This window comes from Lepidochelys kempii, chromosome 7 (assembly GCF_965140265.1).
Source record: "Lepidochelys kempii isolate rLepKem1 chromosome 7, rLepKem1.hap2, whole genome shotgun sequence".
Taxonomy (NCBI): Eukaryota; Metazoa; Chordata; order Testudines; family Cheloniidae; genus Lepidochelys; species Lepidochelys kempii.
Window position 1 is genome coordinate 97,417,817 of NC_133262.1, and position 21,270 is coordinate 97,439,086.

General features: G+C 38.4%; 1 protein-coding gene across 3 annotated transcripts in view; it reads right to left on the reverse strand.

Annotated features, from left to right (window-relative positions):
- INPP5A (inositol polyphosphate-5-phosphatase A) overlaps nt 1-21,270 on the reverse strand; it is a 430,024-nt gene that overhangs the window by 25,128 nt on the left and 383,626 nt on the right. For all 3 annotated transcript variants that reach the window (XM_073353963.1, XM_073353965.1, XM_073353964.1), the window contains one exon: nt 12,859-12,932. In XM_073353963.1, coding sequence (XP_073210064.1) covers nt 12,859-12,932 — 74 coding nt within the window. The remainder of the gene's footprint in view (nt 1-12,858; nt 12,933-21,270) is intronic.

The window sequence follows — 21,270 nt, forward strand, 5'->3', positions numbered from 1 at the left end:
TTTTTTGTTTTTATTTGCATTTATTCATCGGTTACTTTAAAATTTTCCTAAATCCTAGAAAGCAGAAAAAGCAACACTTGTCTACTATTTCTATATGGTGGCTAGATGTTGCAAAATAAGTCTTTCACTGATATTTATGAATACGTTGGAAGATTTTATGAATTACTAAGAAAATACAACTCTTCCTTCTCCTCTTTTTCCCTCCCTCTGAGAACCAAAACACATCATCATCTTCTCATTTTGTGTCCCAACACATTTACTGTCTCCTGTACCTAAACAAGTCAACCTGACTCTTCTTGTCAGACTGCTAGCACTTCATCACTGCAGTGTCATGCCTCTCTGGCTCCAGGACCACCACTAACATGGGAAAGCCAAATTCATCACAAGGGTGTGCAGTGTTCATACTTGTCATGCCTGACCTGACTGATGACTTTTTGAGCATAAGTGATATGAATTTACAGCGGTATTGCATTCTTTAAAATTAAACACAAGACATGAGACTGTAATTTTCTTCAGTCGCCCTAAGTATATTCTTAGTTGCTAAGCCTCTAACACTGTGATTTTCTTCCTCCCTTGCCCTTGGGAGCCAAGATTTCTGAGAAGCTATGACAAAAATATCAAACTATATCTATACAGTAATTACTTGAAATGCACTATTATAAGATGCTATAACTTTACAAAGGGAATATGAAAGTTTCAAACCAAGAGCTGCTTATATGCAGATTCATCCAAAACGTGCAGCATGGATTTGTGGGCTTTCACAGTAACCACTTCCTTAAATAAATACAACCCTCAGAAGGTCTAAAAATATATGCCCAGACAATCATGCTTTCTTTACTCTCTTTGAAATTAAAAAAGTAGCACCACAGAGAAGTTCAGAAGGAAACAAGCTGATGTCACCATCTCATATTTTACTAAGACACAAAAATATATGTAGAAAATGTGCCCACTAAAGATGCATACACTAAGATTATTACAACCAGAAGCAAGACTTATTTAAACTTTCTAAACAAGCAGGGGACTCTAAAAGAACTAGATCTGATGTCTAACTACAAGTGCGTAAACTATACTCTTGAAAACACCAAAACTATTAAATGCTATTCTAGCAAAATAACATAATTCACATAATTTTTGCAAGTATAGAGTCCAATTCACAATTAAATAGGAAAACATTATTGGTCTACTGAGAACTATAACAAATGCTATTATTAATGAAAAACAATTCTGGTCACCCTCCTTATAAGAAAGATTGGTTAATGAAACTTCACTAGAGAAATATCCTTGAACGTGACATTGCTGTAGTACAAGGGGGGGTGTGGGCATTGTTGAGATTTATGTATATAGGGAACACTACACATTTCCATTGCTTAAGATTCACAATGGAAGTACTGGCAAAAAGGTAACTGTAACTCAGGACTTGCTTCTTAGAAGAGATATTTTTCTCTGTCTCACATGCATGTGTCCATCACCAGAATATCTAGGCGTCATCAGAGAGATGAAATGGGTCAGCTGATGAGCAATAGCAGACAATTTTCTCAAGTCCTCCCATCTTGATTAGGGCTGTATTAACTTGGGTGCTATGGGAGACTGAATCTTGCTGGAAGGAAGATCTTGCTGGACAAACTGAAGCTGCCTTACTGGCGGGGAGGTGTGTCTTACACTGCACTCCAAAAATGAGGAGGGCACCATAATCTTCAGTGGCAGGGAATTCTACAGCTGGAGGATCCTATACAAAAAAAAACATCTTCTAACAACTGTGTGCTTTGTCCTGGATTCCATTAGCTTTAGTGATACTATGAACTAAAGAATTCCAGAAACTGTATGCTAAAAGGGGCAGCAGTAGTGGTGGTCAGGTCCTAGATTACTGCAGACTTTGTAGATTAGGAATAAGATCTTGAATTGGATTCAGTGTTGGATGCGAAACAAATATACCACACGCAACAATTGCATAGTATGTTTCCCCCGTCAGGATTCATGCTGCTGTGTGTAGCACTGTAGTGTTATACTGGTTTAGATATGCAGCTGTGCACTTAATTTGAATAAATGTATGTGCAAATCAAGTAATTGCATAAGCAAATGCCAAACAAAAAAAGGGAGAAAATTATAGTGGTCCTAATTACTCTTTTAATTTTTTGAGAGATGCTAAATGCAATATTAAATTTATTCACGAGCATACAATGGCCATATTCTACCATGAATCTTAGGCTAAAGCTTTCATTGACTTCAACAGGACATGCACATTTGAGGTTATTTGCAAACCTGAACCATAATTAAAAACATAACACAGCACTCTCAATAGAATAAGTTTATATCCCTTACAAAAATGAAAGGGTAGAGTAAGGTTGCATCAATAAGATAAATTTATCATCTTTGCTTTGACAACTGGTGGAACAGCTAGAATTAAAATGCTAATCACGAAAAAGTTTTATTTGTAAATATTGTACGAAAAGATTAAGTACTATATCATTTAGTTAGTATTGTGTTTGAATGCCAAAGTATAACAATGTTTCAGGCAATTAAAGCTGACACACACACAAAAAATAAAAAAAAGACTATATGGGCAAAGTGCCATGAGATAAAAAAGATGAAATACAAAGAATGCTAAAAATGTATCACTGGAATTTTGTTCTAACAAGGTTTTACTCCAATTGATAATTCCAAAGCTTTTATATTTCAGCATTTGTTATTGAAAGTTAATATATATGTGCTGACCAATTTTTCTGAAATTCTTGCTTAATGCTATTTTTACAATTTCTTACAACTTCTTTTTAAATTCAAATGCTCATTTATTAAGCACATAAGCCTGAAACAAAAGTGTCTTTAGATCTTTCTCTCTCCATCTTCCCAGTGAAGAAAGCCTTTGTTTCTTGCATTTGTAGAACAAACAGATGTACCATACACTTTCCAGCTATGCACAGCAAGAAGCTTAAAGTAGTACTTTCTGAATTTACAGGGTTGGTTCCACTCTCCGTAGGTTAACTAAAAACATTAAAATTCAGTCCCACTGGCAGATATGACACAACTATCATTGTTTATGAAATCACGACATTTGCCATGAAGATTTAAAAGTGGGCAATTCATGTGAAACATAAAAAAGGACTACTATTTTAGAAGAAGAGAAACAACATAGGGAAAGAACTGCAAGAAAAGTAAAGTATACCATTTAGTTGGGCCTTTTTGCTTGATGCTGAGTGAGTGTAAAGGTCCTACTTGAAAAGAAGGTTTGATTGATGAAAACTGGCTTCTTGCTTATCAAAACCTCGATGTATAGCACCTACCACATGTTGGACACTACTGCAATACAAATAATTAATAATACTAACAAACATAATCCCACAGAAATCAACATGTTTACTTCCATGAGTAAAGCTAGCATGATATGGCCTCTGGTAGCTCTACTAATATTGGATCCACATTTTGCAGTCCTTATTCAGTCCTCACTCAGGCAAAATTTCCACTGATTTCCATGGCTGCACAAACAGTGCAGGATTGAGCTCTTATTTATTGTTCAAAATTTATTTGGGATTGTGTTGTCATATAATCCAGAATAAAAAATAAAAAGACAGATGAAAGAAACATTCCTCATAATGAAAAGCTCTGTGCTGCTTGGGGCAGGGTACATGTGTGATTTCTTCTCTACTTTAGGTTGTGCAGTTTTGGTCTTTTCACTTTTAATTATATTCTTAGCGTTCTGGCTACAAAGAGAAAAATGCGTTTAGGAAGTTTTGTTTGCTGGGAACCCTTAATTAGTATCTCAGCCATGCATTAAATAAAATATTAGCTATAATTGCTTCCTGATTATTGTTTATTATTAGGGCTGTCAAGCAATTAAAAAAATTAATCGTGATTAATTGCGTAATAAAAAAATTAATCGTGATTAATCATGCTGTTAAACAACAGAATACTATTTACATAAATATGTTTGGATGTTTTCCGCATTTTCAAATATATTGATTTCAATTACAACAGAGAATCCAAAGTGTACAGTGCGCTCACTTGATATTTATTTTTTATTATAAATATTTGCATTGTAAAAATAAAAAATACTATTTTTCAATTCACTTAATACAAGTACTGTAGAGCAATCTTTTTATCATGAAAGTTGAACTTACAAATGTAGAATTATATAAAAAAAAACTGCATTCAAAAATAAAACAATTTAAAATTTTAGAGCCTCCAAATTCACTCAGTCCTACTTCTTTTTCAGCTAATTGCTCAGACAAACAAGTTTGTTTACATTGGCAGGAGGTAATGCTGCCTGCTTCTTGATTACAATGCCACCTGAAAGTGAGAACAGGCTTTCGCATGGCACTGTGGTAGCCAGCGTTGCAAGATATTTACGTGCCAGATGCGCTAAAGATTCATATGTCTCTTTCATGCTTCAACCACCGTTCCAGAGGACATGCGTTCATGCTGATGATGGGTTCTGCTCGATAACGATCCAAAGCAGTGCAGACCAACGCATGTTCATTTTCATCGTCTGAGTCAGATGCCGCCAGCAGAAGGCTGATTTTCTTTTTTGGTGGTTTGGGTTCTGTAGTTTCCGCATTGGAGTGTTGCTATTTTAAGACTTCTGAAAGCATGCTCCACACCCTGTCCCAATCAGATTTTGGAAGGCACTTCAGATTCTTAAATCTTGGGTTGAGTGCTGTAGCTATCTTTAGAAATATCATATTGGTACCTTCTTTGCGTTTTCTCAAATCTGCAGTGAAAGTGTTCTTAAAACGAACAACATGCTGGGTCATCATCCGAGACTGCTATAATATGAAATATATGGCAGAAGGTAGGTAAAACACAGAGCAGTATACATACAATTCTCCCCCAAGGAGTTCAGTTACAAATTTAATTAAAGCATTATTTTTTTAACGAGCATCATCAACATGGAAGCATGTCATCTGGAATGGTGGCCAAAGCAAGAAGGGGCATACAAATGTTTAGCGTATCGGGCAAATAAATACCTTGCAATGCCAGCTACAAAAGTGCCATGCGACCGTCTGTTCTCACTTTCAGGTGACATTGTAAATAAGAAGCGGGCAGCATTATGTCCCCTAAATGTAAACAAACTTTTTTGTCTTAGTGATTGGCTGAATAAAAAGTAGAATTGAGTGGACTTGAAGGCGCTAAAGTTTTACATAGTTTTGTTTTTGAGTGCAGTTACGTAACAAAAAAAATGCTACATTGCATTTTGCACTTTCATGATAATGCTACATTGCAAGTTGCACTTTCATGATAAAGAGATTGCACTTTTTCTTTCTGAGCCTCCCCCCCCCCACATACTATAAAAACCCTATGGCCCCGCTATGCCACAACAACTGTTTTTCTACATATAAAAGCCAGGATCAGCATTAGTGGGATTTGCTACCATCATCAGTGCATATGCGCCCACCTTAACAAGCCCTGATGATGCTAAGGAACAGTTCTATTCTGATCTCAACTCTCTCATCAAGTCAACACCACAAAGTGACAAACTAATCATCCTAGGAGATTTCAATGCAAGAGTAGGTAAAGAAATAACAACTGGCAAGGTGTCATTGGGAAAAATGGCATTGGAAAAATAAACGAAAATGGTCTCCTACTCCTAAGCAACTGTGCAGAACATAGCCTGACAATTACATACTATCTTCAGACAGGCAGACAAATATACAACTGCATTATCTTCAGACAGGCAGACAAATATACAACTACATGGATGCACCCCAGATCCAAACAATGGCATCTAATAGATTACATCGTTGTCCAACAATGTGACATAAGGGATGTCAGGATCACCCGAGCCATGCGTGGAGCAGAAGGTTGGATGGATCATTGAATGATTAGGTCAATACTGAATCTACACATTGTACCTACACGCCTGAAACACCCCAAAACAATCAAGACGTCCCCTGCTATTGTTAAACTAAACCATGCATCCTATTGAAACAAGCTACTAAGTGTACTAGAAACCAACTTTGGTGATAACCCTGTCTCATGGGAGAAATTCAGAGAGACAGTACAAAAAACTGCAACTGATGTCCTTGGATGGAAGAAAAGGGCCCAAAGTGACTGGTTTGATGAAAATAATAAGGAAATCACAGTACTCTTGAAATAAAAAAATTAGGCTTTCCAAATCTGGCAAAAAAAGATATTCAGTCCACCTCAGAGAGAAACAGATTTAAACACCTGCAAAGCAAGGCACAAAGACAACTATGCTTGATACAAGATAAATGGTGGGAGAAGGTAGCAGAAGACACTCAAATGTATGCAGAAACAAATGAAACAAAGAAGTTATCTGATTCCTTGAAGCTAGTCTATGGACTTTCAAAAGTGGGCACAGGTTCACTCATGATGGCTAACGGCAAGACAGTCATCAAAGACAAACATGGCATGGAACACAGATGGGTTGAACATTTCAGCCAACTACTGAACAGACCCATCCTCAGTTGAAACAAGTACTATTAATCAGATACTTCAGAAGCCTATTCAACACCATCTTGACTCACCACCCTCACTTGAAGAAACAGAAAAGGCAATCAGTTTGACGACCTCAGGAAAGTCCTTGGGCAGAGATGGAATACTGGCAGAAATATATTAGTCTGCGGGTCCAAAGGTGGTAACAACACTGCAGAAGATCCTTACTGACATCTGGGACAACAAAGAAATGCCACAAGACTTCAAATATGCCACAATTATTCCTTTATTTAAAAACAAAGGCAACAAAATGGTCTGTGATAACTACAATGGAATCTCTCTCCTAGCTGTTGCTGCAAAAATCTTTGCTTGTGTCCTCCTGAACCAACTGATTTAATCTGTCTCAGAAGCCAATCTACCTGACACTCAGTGTGGATTCAGACCTGGTTGTAGCACCACAGACATGATTTTCAGTATCAGGCAAATACAAGAAAAATGTATTGAACAAAACATGAATCTGTTCAGTGTTTTCACTAATCTGACAAAAGCATTTGATACAGTCAATAGAGAAGGATTATGAATGATCCTCAGCAAATTTGGTTGCCCACCAAAACTGGCAAAGATCATTTGTTTATTTCATGAGTCGATGCAAGGTCAGATACTTTTTAATGGAGATCTCACTGACTACTTTCCCATTTCAAATGGAGTCACACAAGGCTGTGTCCTTGCCCCTGTACTGTTCAACCTCTTCTTCACCCAAGTTCTCAACCATGCTACAAATGGGCTCAACAGAGACATATACATCAGATACAGACACGACAGCGCAGTCTTCAGTCATCTTTGCAGACGATAGTGCCCTCCTATCACACACAGAGGGAGATCTCCAGTGCATCATAGGTCGCTTCGCTGAAGCATCAAAATTGTTTGGCCTCACAATCAGCCTGGATAAAACTGTGGTGTTACACCAATTATCTTCACCGCTTCATGCCATATCCCCTGGCACATCCGTTAGTGGAATCCAACTAAAGCAAGTTGGCATTTTTACCTCTCTCAGCAGCAACAGTTCCAATGATGGATCTCTTCACAAAGAGATCACGAATAGGCTGCAGAAAGCTTCTCATTTATTAGATAAACTACATAGCAAAATCCTGAAATCCCACAACATAACCCTCTAAACAAAAAAACTTTATAATGTTTTTGTGCTCACATCTCTCCTCTATGGCTGTGAGACCTGGACACCATACAAATGGCATATCAAACAGTTAGAGGCCTTCCATATGCGGTCTCTGCATACCATTATGGAGTCTGCTGGCAAGTTCTCTCCAAAAGACAAATGCCATAAGCATCAAGGCCATGCTGATAAAAGCCAAACTATGACACATCATTAGTATGCCTGAACATCAACTCCCCAGAAAAATTTTCTATGGAAAATTTGTACAGGGACATGGGAATCAAGGCTGCCCCAGAAAGTGCTACAAGGAAAGCATCAAGAACAGCATACACTTTGGTGCAATAAAACCGGATGATCTTGAGAAGGCTGCATTAAATAGATCAGCCTGGCAACACACAGCACTCAGAGCTTTCCAAGCCTTTGAAGAGGACAGAAATAATCGATTGTTAGCTGCAAGGGAAATGCATCATACTACTGCTATAGCTACCAAGATGCTCACCAATGACTTTGTCTGCCCAATCTGCTCACGAGCATGTGTGTCAAACTTTGGACTTCAGGGTCACTCCAGAATCCACAAAAAGAGATAGCATGAAAACGTCGTCGTCGAACCGACAGACTACACACACACAAGCTGCTACCCATTCACCTTCCTATTCTTGTGCATATAATTTTTTCATGTTCTTAATGCTCCTGTTCACAGCAGACCATTTTCAAGCACCATTTTTTTCGCTACAAGATAATATATCCTTGCCTATCGGGGTTAATATATATTACATATAAAAGCATTAAAAGAACATTATTAAGGTTGCAAAGTCAACCATTCAAAAGTTAGAAAATGGCAGAATTAATGTTGTCTGTGCATATGCATTATCATACAGTCTTTATTTACATGATCAGGTACTATTTTTTTCACTGCAAGCACAGACTGGACATTACTCACTTAATGAGCAACTAGTCAATATTTTGTTTTCTTCTCATTGTTCAATGTACAGCCCTAAATCTTATTTACTGCACACTATTTATACCTTGCTCTGAAGACAGAATATTATAATTTTCTCATGGCTTTCCTATGGTGGTCAGCACTATAGTATCTGAGTACGATAAAAACATGATTTTATTTTCACAACACCCCTGTGAGATGAGGGGGGGCTATTGTTATGCCCATTTTGCAAGGAGAAGGTTGAGGCACAGAGACATTAAAGTTACAAGAATCCACTAATTTTGGGTGCCCAAAATGAAAAACCTATAATCTGATTCTTCAGAGTATTTAGCATTATATAGTACCTCGTATATTCTAAGCACAGCTCCCACTGACTTCAGTTGCAGGTTTGAGAGCTCAGCACTTCTTCAAATCAGATCTCCGTCTCTCAAATGAGGCACCCAGAAAATGAAGAACACACAGTTAGTGACCAACTGTGAAAAGTTTGGTTTAAATGACAGTATCACAGAGGCATACCATGGCAGAGGCAACGATAGAATCAAGTTGCCCAGCGCACCATTTAACTATCTCAATCACGAGACCATCCTTTCTCTTTCTGCAATCCTCTGCTCATTCAGTACACGCTTTCCAACTGCTACAACACATGAAGCATGGGTTCTACAGACAACAATCTCCTTTGCTGTACAATACTGATTCTTCCTCAGACCTGGTCCATCCTGTGCACTAAATCAGGCCTGTATCCTATGGAAAAACTAGGATGTGATCATGTAATTAAAGACTGTATCATAATGCATATGCCCAAGGCAGGGCCGGCTCCAGGCTCCCAAGTAGGTGCTTGGGCGGCATTCAGAATGGGGCTGCAGTCCGTGTCCCGCGGCGGCTTTTGAGCGGCAACTCTGCCGCTCTTCTGGGCACGATGGCAATTTGGTGGCAGCTCCGCCGCTGGTGGCAATTCAGCAGCAACTGCTTGGGGCAGCAAAATTCGTAGAGCCGCCCCTGGCCCAAGGGGGCTGAATTAAGGTTGCACAGACATTTTCTAACTTCTGCATACTTCACTTTGCAATCTTAAGAATGTTTAGTTAACATAGTTTTTTCTGTATAGTTTCCTAGGTTTTGGTTTTTTTTAAAAAAGAAACTGAAAAAAAAAATTCCATTATGTGGCATCAAATTGACACCTGCATGGGTCATCAGCAGGGTTGGAACCTTTGGATTCACTACACTTTCCTCTGTCATTTGAACTAACAGAGTAACTGACAGCAGTAGTACGTTGCCAAATGCTACATGGATTAGCACTAGAGGGGCATGGGTTACTTTGTCAGGGTGTTTCACAGATATTTGCTGACAACAGAGGAATGGTGAGACTCAGGAATTTTGGCTTCCATTCCAGGCTATGGAGGGGAGTATGATCAAGTGAGCATAGACTCTTCTGCCTATCTGTGCTAAGCTTGACTCCTTCTGCCCTGTCCCCTCCCCATCCCTGGCTTCTTGTTCCAGTCCCAAGTCTCCACTTCTCAGGCTTCTCATCGCAGTTTGAGTCTCCTTGCCCACTAAGTCCTAGTCTCATCTCTCCAGAATCCGTATCTCATCTCCTCCCTAGTCCCGATCTCCTTCCTCAGCCAATTTCAATTTCCCTCCTTCTGCTTTCTCATCTGATCCTTCTCCCACCCCCCACTCATGTTCTTAATTCCCACTGGCTTCTAGTCCTAATCTTCCTCGCCAGGATCCTCATCCAATTTTAAGATTCGCATCCATCCCCACACCCCCTGAATCCTTGTCTCAGTCTATCCACCTGGCTAGTGCCAGTTCTTTCCCTGCATCTCAGTTCCTTATCAGAACTATCAGATCTATTTCCCCTCCCTGACCATGTCCTTCTTGAAACCCCAATGGTTCTCTGTCCTGGTCTCCTTGCCCAGCTAGTACCATTCTCTCCCAGGATCCTCATTTGATCTTAGTCTCCCCTTAAAATTTCTCTTGCCAACTCCCAGTCCCAGTGTTCTTACCTACCCAGTCACAGTCTCTTTCAGCTCCCGGACCTAGTCTCCTTTCCCAACCAGACCCAGTTTCCCCACATACCCAGCTCCCAGTCCTACACTCTGCCTCTAGCTTCCAGGGTCCTTGCCACATCAGTCCCAGTCTCCTCTTTCAACTCCCATTTGCCCTCTCCCCCTCTGCCATCTTCTAGTCCCAGGCTCCGTCTAAACTCCTTGACCCAATCACCTCTGCATGTGAATCAGTTTGCTTCCTCTTCCATGCAGCCTGGCCCAGTGGTGTGGGAGGGGGCACTGCCAGCACAGGAGACAATACCCTTGTTCTCAGTTCAGGTCCCCAGACCAATTGCCAGTAGTTGTCCAGAGCTGCCATTGCAGGGAAAGTTCTGCTCAGGCCGGGGCTGGAGCATGTCCAATGCAAATGGAATCTTTGGGGAATTTAGCTGCCAAAATTGAAGAAGTCTCTACTGAGAGTGTGTGAACTCAAGATTTTTCAAAGGCTTACAACTTGGCCAAATTTAGGCTGTTTTTCTTGGGAACAGTAAAATGCACATCCCTGACAAAAGGCTATTCCCTGCCAAATTTCAAGGCCCTGATTCAAAGCAGGGGGGTGCTAGAAACGATCTCAAAATTTTTTTAATATGGGCAAACCAACAATTTTCCCTAGCTTTGTTCTGGGAAACGGCTGAACAATTTTGGCTGAAATTTTCCCAAGACTTTAGCGTGATGTAAATATGCAGTGTGGAAAATATCTGCCCAAACAGATAAAATTTGGCAATGTTGTTATATGTAAGTGAAAACAGGGTCTTATACTAAGAAGTGTGAAATAACCTTAACAGGCAGTTCTACCAGCTGTGCCTCTAATGACGTGCAATATGACCAGCTCCTGGAGGCTTGAGGCTCTTTTTTCTAGGAGTAGCATAGCACTACAGTTATGTCACTGATACCGGGGGTAGTGGCTGGACTTTAAACTATATATGTAATTATATGTATTAATAATTCGTATATTCAGAAATACTGAGGCCAAACCTGAACATTAATGCAATGTATGTTAGAACATGTTATCCCATAAACTGAGCCTAATCTGATAGTTGCCATTAATAAATAAGGCAACTACAATTTCTTACAAGACAGTGCTAATACTGGTGAAATTCCGTGGTGGTCTATATCCTGGTAACAAATCCATCTGCTCTCCCCCTCTCTGACCAGGTACATAGCTAATGAAATACACTTGGAGATTTATACACTACTGGTCTTCTGTTATCATACTCAATCAATAAGAACAATTTAGAGCAGTGGTAACCACTTCATGCATACTTCCATTGTCCCTAGGGATCAATATACTCAGTATCACAGCTGGCTGGTGAGAAGTAACGAGACTATGATAACAAAAAGGGAAGCTTTCCAATTTTTTTCTCAGATTGTGCCAAAACATCATACTTTTGTGTCTACCCCAATGGAAAAAAACCTAGTTACACATACAATAACACTTTATTTGATTTTACAGGACTCTGCCCCATACAAATTATAGCATCTTCTCTATGACTTCTTGCTTCTCAGCTCTAGCTTTCTTTGTGATACTATTTTCCCTTACTTCAAAGCAACTGCACTAGACATGTGAGAGTTGAGCTCTCCTTTCTTGAAATAGAGTCACAGATATTTAGAAATGGCTCAAAGTTTTCTTGGATTTCTCCAGAATAGTACTGTCATTTTAAAAATTCTTGGTTTTTGTTTCTTTATGGTTGATGTTTAATCACTGTTAAAATTCAGTTCAGGGGACAGGATCAGGTTTCAAAATCACGTTTATTTAAAAACCCCACATTTATTTAAAACCAGTCTTACTAACAATACTGGAGATTATAAAATTATTTCAATTTCTTTTCATCCTTCCTGATATTTATCTTTTAACTGAGCAATGAAATCAGACTAATCACTTTCACATTTTGTTCAAGTCAGTTTCTATTTAGTGCAATTCCCCCTCATGTAGGGGTACTTTTCAAAGGTTTGAAGCCAAGATTTATTTATTTTTTGTTATGGTAAAATTTCTGAACAGCTTACTTGGGCTTAGTGCACAAAAATAGCTATAAACTCAAGTTCTACACACAAGTCTACGTTAGAAGGCACTCCAATTTATTACAGTATTCTGAAATCAACTATACAAATATGGGACCAGTTGAATCCAGATGATGGGATATTTACAGACAGTAGAGCATTAGCAGCATGCAACCTGTAAGGTGTCACTCTTCATACAGAGGAAGAGCTGTCAAACTTTATGGCGGGAAAAAAAAATGTATATATACACTCTTTCTTGCCCTAATAACAATTACATTTTAGCCATCAAGTTAAACAAGTGGACTGTATATGTATCTTACCTGGGTGGAAATGAGATGTCCAGTTCATACAATTTGTCTTTAAAGACAGACAGCTCTTTGTCGAATTCTAAAAGCTATAAAAAAAAATAAAATAGAATTAAAACAACTTGTTTTCTTTATCAAACTGCAATAACTTAATTTTTTTTTTGGTATTACTATATGATTTAATGATCACATACTTTAGTAATATATCTTATTTGGAGCATACATCCTTACAGAAGAAATATCAGTACTAGGTCAATGTAAAACACTTCAGTGTTCTGATCAGAAGATGAAAAGGCACCCTATCAAAAAAAAATCCTTCTTCATGATCTCAGTGAAACAGGTAACTTTTGCTCTTTAAACAGAACTACCTCATGCACATTTACTATTTCAAGATTAGTCTAGATTTTCAAATTTCATTAGCAATCTTTTCGGAGATAAAACTAATTAACACCTTTAAAAATGCTTAGCAAATCAATATACTGATCAAGCCACAAAATATATCAGTAAACGTACAATATAAGAGATCTTTAACCCGGATAAGAAGGTACAGCAAACACAAGGATGTGCAAATCATTCTTCCTAAACAAAGGCAAGCAATATTTTTGCATAGCTATTTTTGCACAGTATAGGCTAGACGGCAGAAAGAGGTATGTGTGCCAGAGGCACTACATAATATTTAACAGACACATTTATAAGCCTAGGTTTAATGTACTGTTTATATAAGTCCTTGCCAAATTTATTTTCCTTGAGACCACAGCAAAGAAAATAATATCTGTAGTCTTTTGTTCATAAACACAAACCTGTTAATAGAAGTCAATGATAATAGTCTGTGTTAAACCAATAACCATTCTGATGGGCATAAACAACCTTATTTCAGAACCAGATTTGGTGTTAATCTGACATACAAGTGAATTAGTGAGTAAAAAAAGCTCAAAATCTGCACTGTTACTGACCATCGCCCTGAGTAAGTGCCACTTTCTATTTTGACAATCTTGTCATCAAAGTAGCACCCTTTATGATGGCTGTGTGTTTACCCACTGTTCACTAATAATTAATCATGTCCCATCTCACAGCTGTGCTGATACCATTGTATGAATGGCAGAGGTTCCCAAAGAAATTAGATTGTGTCCCTCTTTCCTCTCTGCCACCTCATAAATCATTCCTGAAATGTGCAATTAGCAGCTACTTGTTCACATTAATTATCTGTGTGAAAAGCAGCTACCTGAACCACCTGCATTGCTGATTAGCTACCTCCCTATGGTCCACCTATTTTTTCCTTCAGTGCTGCCTTGAATCTGTTTTTGTATCTGTCTACATGTACGCATGTGGACATGAAAGCATTACGTTTTCGTGTTTCTATTCACCAATTTGTACAACGGTGTGTTGAGAAACATTTCACAAAAAATGCCATTTTGAGATACTTTGTACAAGGTTTAGTATTTTGACAAATCTCGAGGCACACAGTTATCCATTTTTATACATGAATTTTGGAAGAATGTTTACAAATGTATATGTGTGAATTTACAGTACATACATAAATATGGGGCCTAAACCTGTAAACTCTATGCATGTTAACAACAAGGAGTTCGGTGGCACCTTACAGACTAACAGATTTATTTGGGCATAAGCTTTCGTGGGTAAAAGACCCACTTCTGGGTTTTTTACCTATGAAAGCTTATGCCCAAATAAATGGGTTTTTTTACCCACGAAAGCTTATGCCCAAATAAATCTGTTAGTCTTTAAGGTGCCATTGGACTCCTTGTTGTTTTTGTGGATACAGACTAACACGGCTACCCCCTGATTCTTGACTCTATGGATCTTAAGTAACTTTTCTCATATGGGTAGTCTCATTGACTTCCTGGGCATAAGTATGTGGGTAAAATTACTCAACATGCATGTTTGCAAGATCAAATCCTATATTTAAGTATGTACAGTGTGTCATATCTATAATCTATCTATCTGTACAGTATACACACAACCACACCCACGCATACATACATTAACAGGTTTTTCTTGCTCCAAAATAGCCAGATCATCAGTGACACTAATTACTAAATTTGAATCCAATTTAAAGAACCAAACCAGCCAACCAACCAAAACCCCTCCCAAATGGTAACCAGAAAATCCCTTCTAAAAATATATGTTTTACAGAATTTAATTTTCTACTTTTGTCCAATAAAATCATAATATAAGGAAAAATAACAGTGGGGGAAGGGGGGAAAGAGGGTTTTTTGAAGTCAGAAGAATACAAAAACTGAATAAATGACCAATGCTGAGGATGTTAAATAACTGCATTGTCCTCTCATATGGATTCAAACATTCGAAACTTTGTATATCCAGATTATTTTTGTTATAATATTTGGGAACTGACTGGAAGCCAAAGTCTAGAGGATTAAGTGGTTAGACACATCGGTGAGAGCAACTTCTCAGTAACATCTAAAGAGATCTCTGGTGTTTTTATGTACTGTTGGAGGTGGCTTGTTTTGTTATGGGCTATGTACTGCAGATGAGCTGCTGACATTGCTGTGATACAGATGACTGATAGGAACAAGAATGAATTGTACCCTAGACGCTCAATGCATCTCCCGAGTTTTAACAAGCAGTGATATACCTTTAAAGTTAACAATAAAAGCAAAAACTAATGACAACGTCGTGGGATGCAAAGCAACAACTTGGTTGCTAAAATATTAAGAAATGTTTGGAGATTGCTTAGAACAGCTGGGGAAGGCTCAACTGCAAAAGAAAACTGTTTAAAAGGCACATTTTTACTTCATTGAATTATTTCTGGATACAGTAAAACCTTTCTGTATTTGAATTATGTTTAAACAAATTTATTCATTTAATGAAATTACTTATTTTTCTCTAGGTGCTTACTAGAGAAAGCCTACATTTCTTCTACTCTGTCTCCAATATCCACACCTTTATGCTCAAGCAGTGTCCCCCAGTAGCAAATAGCTGCTTTGGATACTCCTGTTTGGTGGAAGAGGATGAGAGTGTGTTAAATATATTAATGAGTTTCTTGTGGGAACTCTACTTGGTCTTCTCTCTTCTTTGTCAGGTACCCACTGCAGACACAGATGCATGTAGTGTATATTTCAGATTTTGTAGTGTTTTTATTTTTAGCAAATTATAACTGATTTTTTAGGAGTAAAATTATTGTAAGTGGTGTTTTCCTTGAAGTACATAAAAGATTGGTCCCTTTCCAAGTTCTTTGCCCCAAAGAGTAAGCTGTCAGTTAATGAAAGACAGTAGAGCTCAACAGATTCCAGACAAAATGTTAAACACCGCAAACCACTGTAATAGCTTAAATTCAACTCAATAAGAGAAAGGGTTAGATTTGGAGCAGGGCATCTTTTTCTTCTGTGTTTGTACTATGCCTAGAACAACGGGGTCCTGGCCCAGGCTTGGGGCTTCTAGGTTCTACTGTAATACAAATAATTATTATTATTAATAATAATTAGGGGCACAACACTCTGAGTGCTGAGCACCTTTAATGTCATTGGGAAGTGGGCCCCTATTTTTAATTATTTATCTCTGTATTTTAAAAGGATGAACCAATTATATTGCTATGCACAATGATTCTGAGGATGATTATAGTTGTTTTCATATTGTGCATTAAATGGTGTTGTGAATAATTTCACTGCAGTAATAGTAACCTTTGTTTAAATATAGTTGTAGTTCATCCTACATGTTTTGAAGATGACAAAGAAATTCAATTGAAAGCCTGAAAATCAATATATTGTCCCATTTAATTTACTCATTGTAACATCATCCTTGAGAACCAAGCCTTTTAGGTGTTATATGGAGTGCTGGGGTAATTTGAGCAATTACAACAGGGTTTCAAGTGTTATAGTTGGAAGCTGATACAGGGACTGCATGACAAGCCAGAGTTTCATAGGTAAGGTACATTATTCCAAACAAACTTGACCTTATATACTTTATACATATGGTTGAAAGATATGGGGCAAATTCTCCACTGGTATAACTCCACTGATAGCAAAGGAGTTACATAACGGAGTATTTTGCCTACAACGTTCACTGAAAAGTCTCATATGACTATTTAATCAAAAGGTTTCTATAAGTTGGATGGTACAAACCATCCATGATGGATAATCTGCCGGTATTTCCCTGGCCTCATGTCCACTCACACATATACGAGTGGACCTCAGTGAATATATACAGTACGCATATGTATGCGCACAGTACATACACTGATGTATAAGTGTGAGATTCAACTCAGATTGTAGCACATCATTTTTTTTGAACGGATAGATTTATTTATGTGAGTTTGCTGTTTGGAGTTGCTGTACTTCCACTTAGCTTTCTTCTTGAGTCAAGATTCTGAGGTCCTGAATCGGTTTTTACATAGTCCTTACTCAGGCAAACTACCACTGACATCAGTGGTGAGGAAGTGAGTTAAAATTTAAGGACTGCAGAATTTGGGCCTTTATAATTTATTATTATTTTTGATGGGCCTTTTTGCAAGTACATAGGTGCTTCAATTACATGTTATATAAACACAATGTAACTAATAAATCTACGCCAGTTTTTTACCATACTCATTTGCTTCCGTGTTGTAGCCACATTTCTTACCCTTTGTCTATTTGTGTCTTTAGGCTGGAAACCCTACAGAATAGGGATTGTCTCCTTTTTGTATCTGTACCATGCCCAGCACAATGTGCAATCCTAATGGGGGCCTTGAGGTGTTACCATAATACAAATATTTACTGCTATTGCTAACATGGTGGACCACTTCATTTAATAATGAAATACAGTCACTTATAAGGTAGAACATGGCAGATGTATAACAACATCAGAAACATTATACTATACTATACTAATTGAGATTTTTTCAAATAAATGATAGAGTAATTTGGATGAGCTATTACCAGCAGGAGAGTGAGTTTGTGTGTGTATGGGGGTGGGGAGGATGTGAGAAAACCTGGATTTGTGCAGGAAATGGCCCAACCTGATGATCACTTTAGATAAGCTATTACCAGCAGGACAGTGGGGTGGGAGGAGGTATTGTTTCATATTCTCTGTGTATATATAAAGTCTGCTGCAGTTTCCACGGTATGCATCCGATGAAGTGAGCTGTAGCTCACGAAAGCTCATGCTCAAATAAATTGGTTAGTCTCTAAGGTGCCACAAGTACTCCTTTTCTTTTTGCGAATACAGACTAACACAGCTGTTACTCTGAAACCTGTCTTTATATGAGATGGATATTATTACCGGTTAGAATTTGGCCAGGACACTAAGGAGAAGATTCCTAGTTTTGCAAACATTGCCAGGGGATCTTTACTGACCATGGTGTTCGGGTTCTTGAGTTTAAGTCTTACCCAAAAATGGTACAACCAAGATAAAGTCCTCAATCATCCCACACTGGGACAATGGTTAGAATGTGATTTAGAGGAAAGAACTCTATCTACTGACTTTTCCCTTCAGGTTTTCAGTCTAAGGCTCTGTCTACACTACAAGTTACAGGTGTGACTCCCAGCTCACGTGGGCATACTTATGCTAGCTCTCATCTGAGCTAGCACACTAAAAATACTAGTGTAGCTATGACAGCATGGGCAGCAGTGACATGGGCTAGCATTCAGAGTATGCACCCATGGAGTTCAGGTGGGTTTGTACTTGGTGCGGCTAGCCCATACTGACGTTGCCACTGCCCGAGCTTCCACGGCTACACCACTATTTTTAATATACTAGCTCAGAGGACAGCATGACTACAGCTGTGTGAACTGGGAATTACATCCGTAGTTCATAGTGCAGACGTAGTCTAGAAATGGCCACAGCCTGACTTTGCTTAGTTAGTGAAATCTGACAAGTTCGCAATCCAGTCAGCTCAAGTGCTAATAATATAACATTTGTCATGAAATATCTGGAGGTGAACCGCATTAGCCTCAACGATGACTAATGTAACCAACCATATGATTTTCATTTTGTTATTATTTGCATTATTGCAGTGCTTAGGAGCCCGAGTTATGGACCAGGATTCCATTGTGCTAGGCACTGTGCAAATACAGAACAAAAAGATGATCCCTACCCCTTAAAGAGTTTACACTCTAAGTATTAGGCCTTGTCTACACTAGAAACACTTTAGCGTAGTTACTTACTACAGCAGCAGAACGGGTTCTACTGTCACTATAGTAAATCCATCTCTACTAGAGGTGGTAGCTAGGTTGTCAGAAAAATTCTTTCATTGACCTAGCATTGTCTACAACAGGATTTAGTATGGCTTAATTATATCGCATAGGCCGTGACCTTTTTCACAGTCCTGAGAGATGTAGTTAAGCCAACCTAACTCTGTAGTGTACAACAGCCCCAAGACAAGAGACAGATGGATGGAGGTGGGAGTACAAGGAAACAATGAGACAATATTAATCAGCATGAACTTGTGACTAATCTTTTTTTAACTATCATGATCAATACCACCGTAAAAGCTTTATTCACATTGTAATAACTTATTTGTAAAAAAATAATTGGCTTAAAGCAAATTATTTCTGGTTACTGGGTATAGTGAAGCCTCTTCGAACTTAAGAACAGTTGGACATATTTCAACAGTGAAAAAAAAAAGGGGTGTCTGTGAAGGAAAGGGACAAAATTTGCCCCTATAACATTTATAATTCAATAAGGTTATTGATAATGAGTGCAGTTCTAAAGCGTCATAGAACATTCAATGGGTGCTTCATTTCAACCACTGACATATGCAAATGTTCAACGTACCCGAACAATTACTAATCCCACCACTGATCTCCATACAAAACTTGCAGTAACTTCAATCAGAATTCTGTATATAGAATGATGGCAGGGCTGAGTTCCCACACTTTATTATAGTGGCACTGCTGCAGCTCTGAGTGTTGCCACTATGAACTACAGTTTCCATGGGCGTACAAGAGGGCTGTTAAAAGTGACTGTGTTAAAGCTTGGCATACTTGTTCAGAGTCCTGGAGAGAGGTGGGTTTTCTCTGCCCCCTCCTTTATAGCCTTTTCAAGGGGAACCAGTGTGGATCAGTCACACGGTGGGTTGCAGAATCTGGGGAATGTGCACAGGAGTTGTATGCAGCAAAGCCCTGCTCAGGTGCTCCCATGTACTACTGGGCAGCAGAGATATAGGGTTGGGCTGGGCTCGTGAATCCTTTGCTATGCAAATCCACTTGCTATTCCCTCTTATGGGGATGCAGTAGGTGAGTGTGGAGGGGTTGCAATTAGCTCTTTCATTCCTGAAGCTGGTGTGCTGGCTGAAGAAAGAACTCCCCTACAGCAGTTCAGGCTGTGCACTGGGACCAGGATTTTGGCCTAAGAGAGTATTTACATGGAATATTAAATTCAGAAATGATTTCACTTGAACATTTAAAATGATCAAAGAATTTTAACACAGCTTAGCTAGTTAAAGAAACCATGTTAATTTTGCTGGCTTAGACTTTAAGAGTAAAAAGGTACCGTGAAAAAGGTCAATGTCCACAGGGACACTGCTATGAGCTGCCTTGGCTAAAATCACAGAAGTATGAACCCTTTATAACAGGGCAACTTAATTCAGTCATTGGAGTAGAACAACGGCAATTACTCATCAAGACCTACAGACCAAAGTCAGAGCATTGTTAGATCAGAAGGTGATATTAGCAGCATTTATCAAATCCATCTGCAGCAACCACCAGAGAATTCACAGCTGTGAAAGGGAAATGAAGTTTCAGACAAAAAAAAAAAAAAAGAAAAAAAAGAAAAAGAAAAAAAGGGGAGATGAGCACACAGAAACGACCTTAGAAAATTAAAATATGTGAAGTCTGGCCATAGTAACTCATGTAAAGTGCACACTCTTTAAAAGACTTCTGGAAAATATAAGCTTTACAATCAAGAGGGAAATATTTGAGGAGTGATTCTGCAGTCCTTTCTCAAACTAAACTGCCAATGACTTCAAATAAAGACTTGGGGAAATAGTGGTCTCTCTGTCTCAGGTATAAAACTCTCAAACACAGATTTAATCTGCTTACAGCAGGCTGGGTCATTACACATATTGAATCTATTTCCACATGTTAAGTATCCTCACACCTTCTTGTCAACTGTTTAAATGGGCCATCTTGATTATCACTACAAAAGGTTTTTTTTTCTCCTGCTGATAATAGCTCATCTTAATTAATTAGCCTCTTACAGTTTGTATGGCAAATTCCACCTTCTCTGTATGTGTATATATATCTTCTTACTATATGTTCCATTCAATGCATCCGATGAAGTGGGCTGTAGCCCATGAAAGCTTATGCTCAAATAAATTTGTTAGTCTCTAAGGTGCCTCAAGTCCTCCTGTTTTTGTTTTTTTTTAAGATTGTCTGTTACTCTACATTTTGAGTCTTCTTTAAATTTCTTCCTCTTAAAAGAGAAAATATCACAAAACGGTAGCCAGCACTCAAGTGTGACAACGTTTTTACAGGA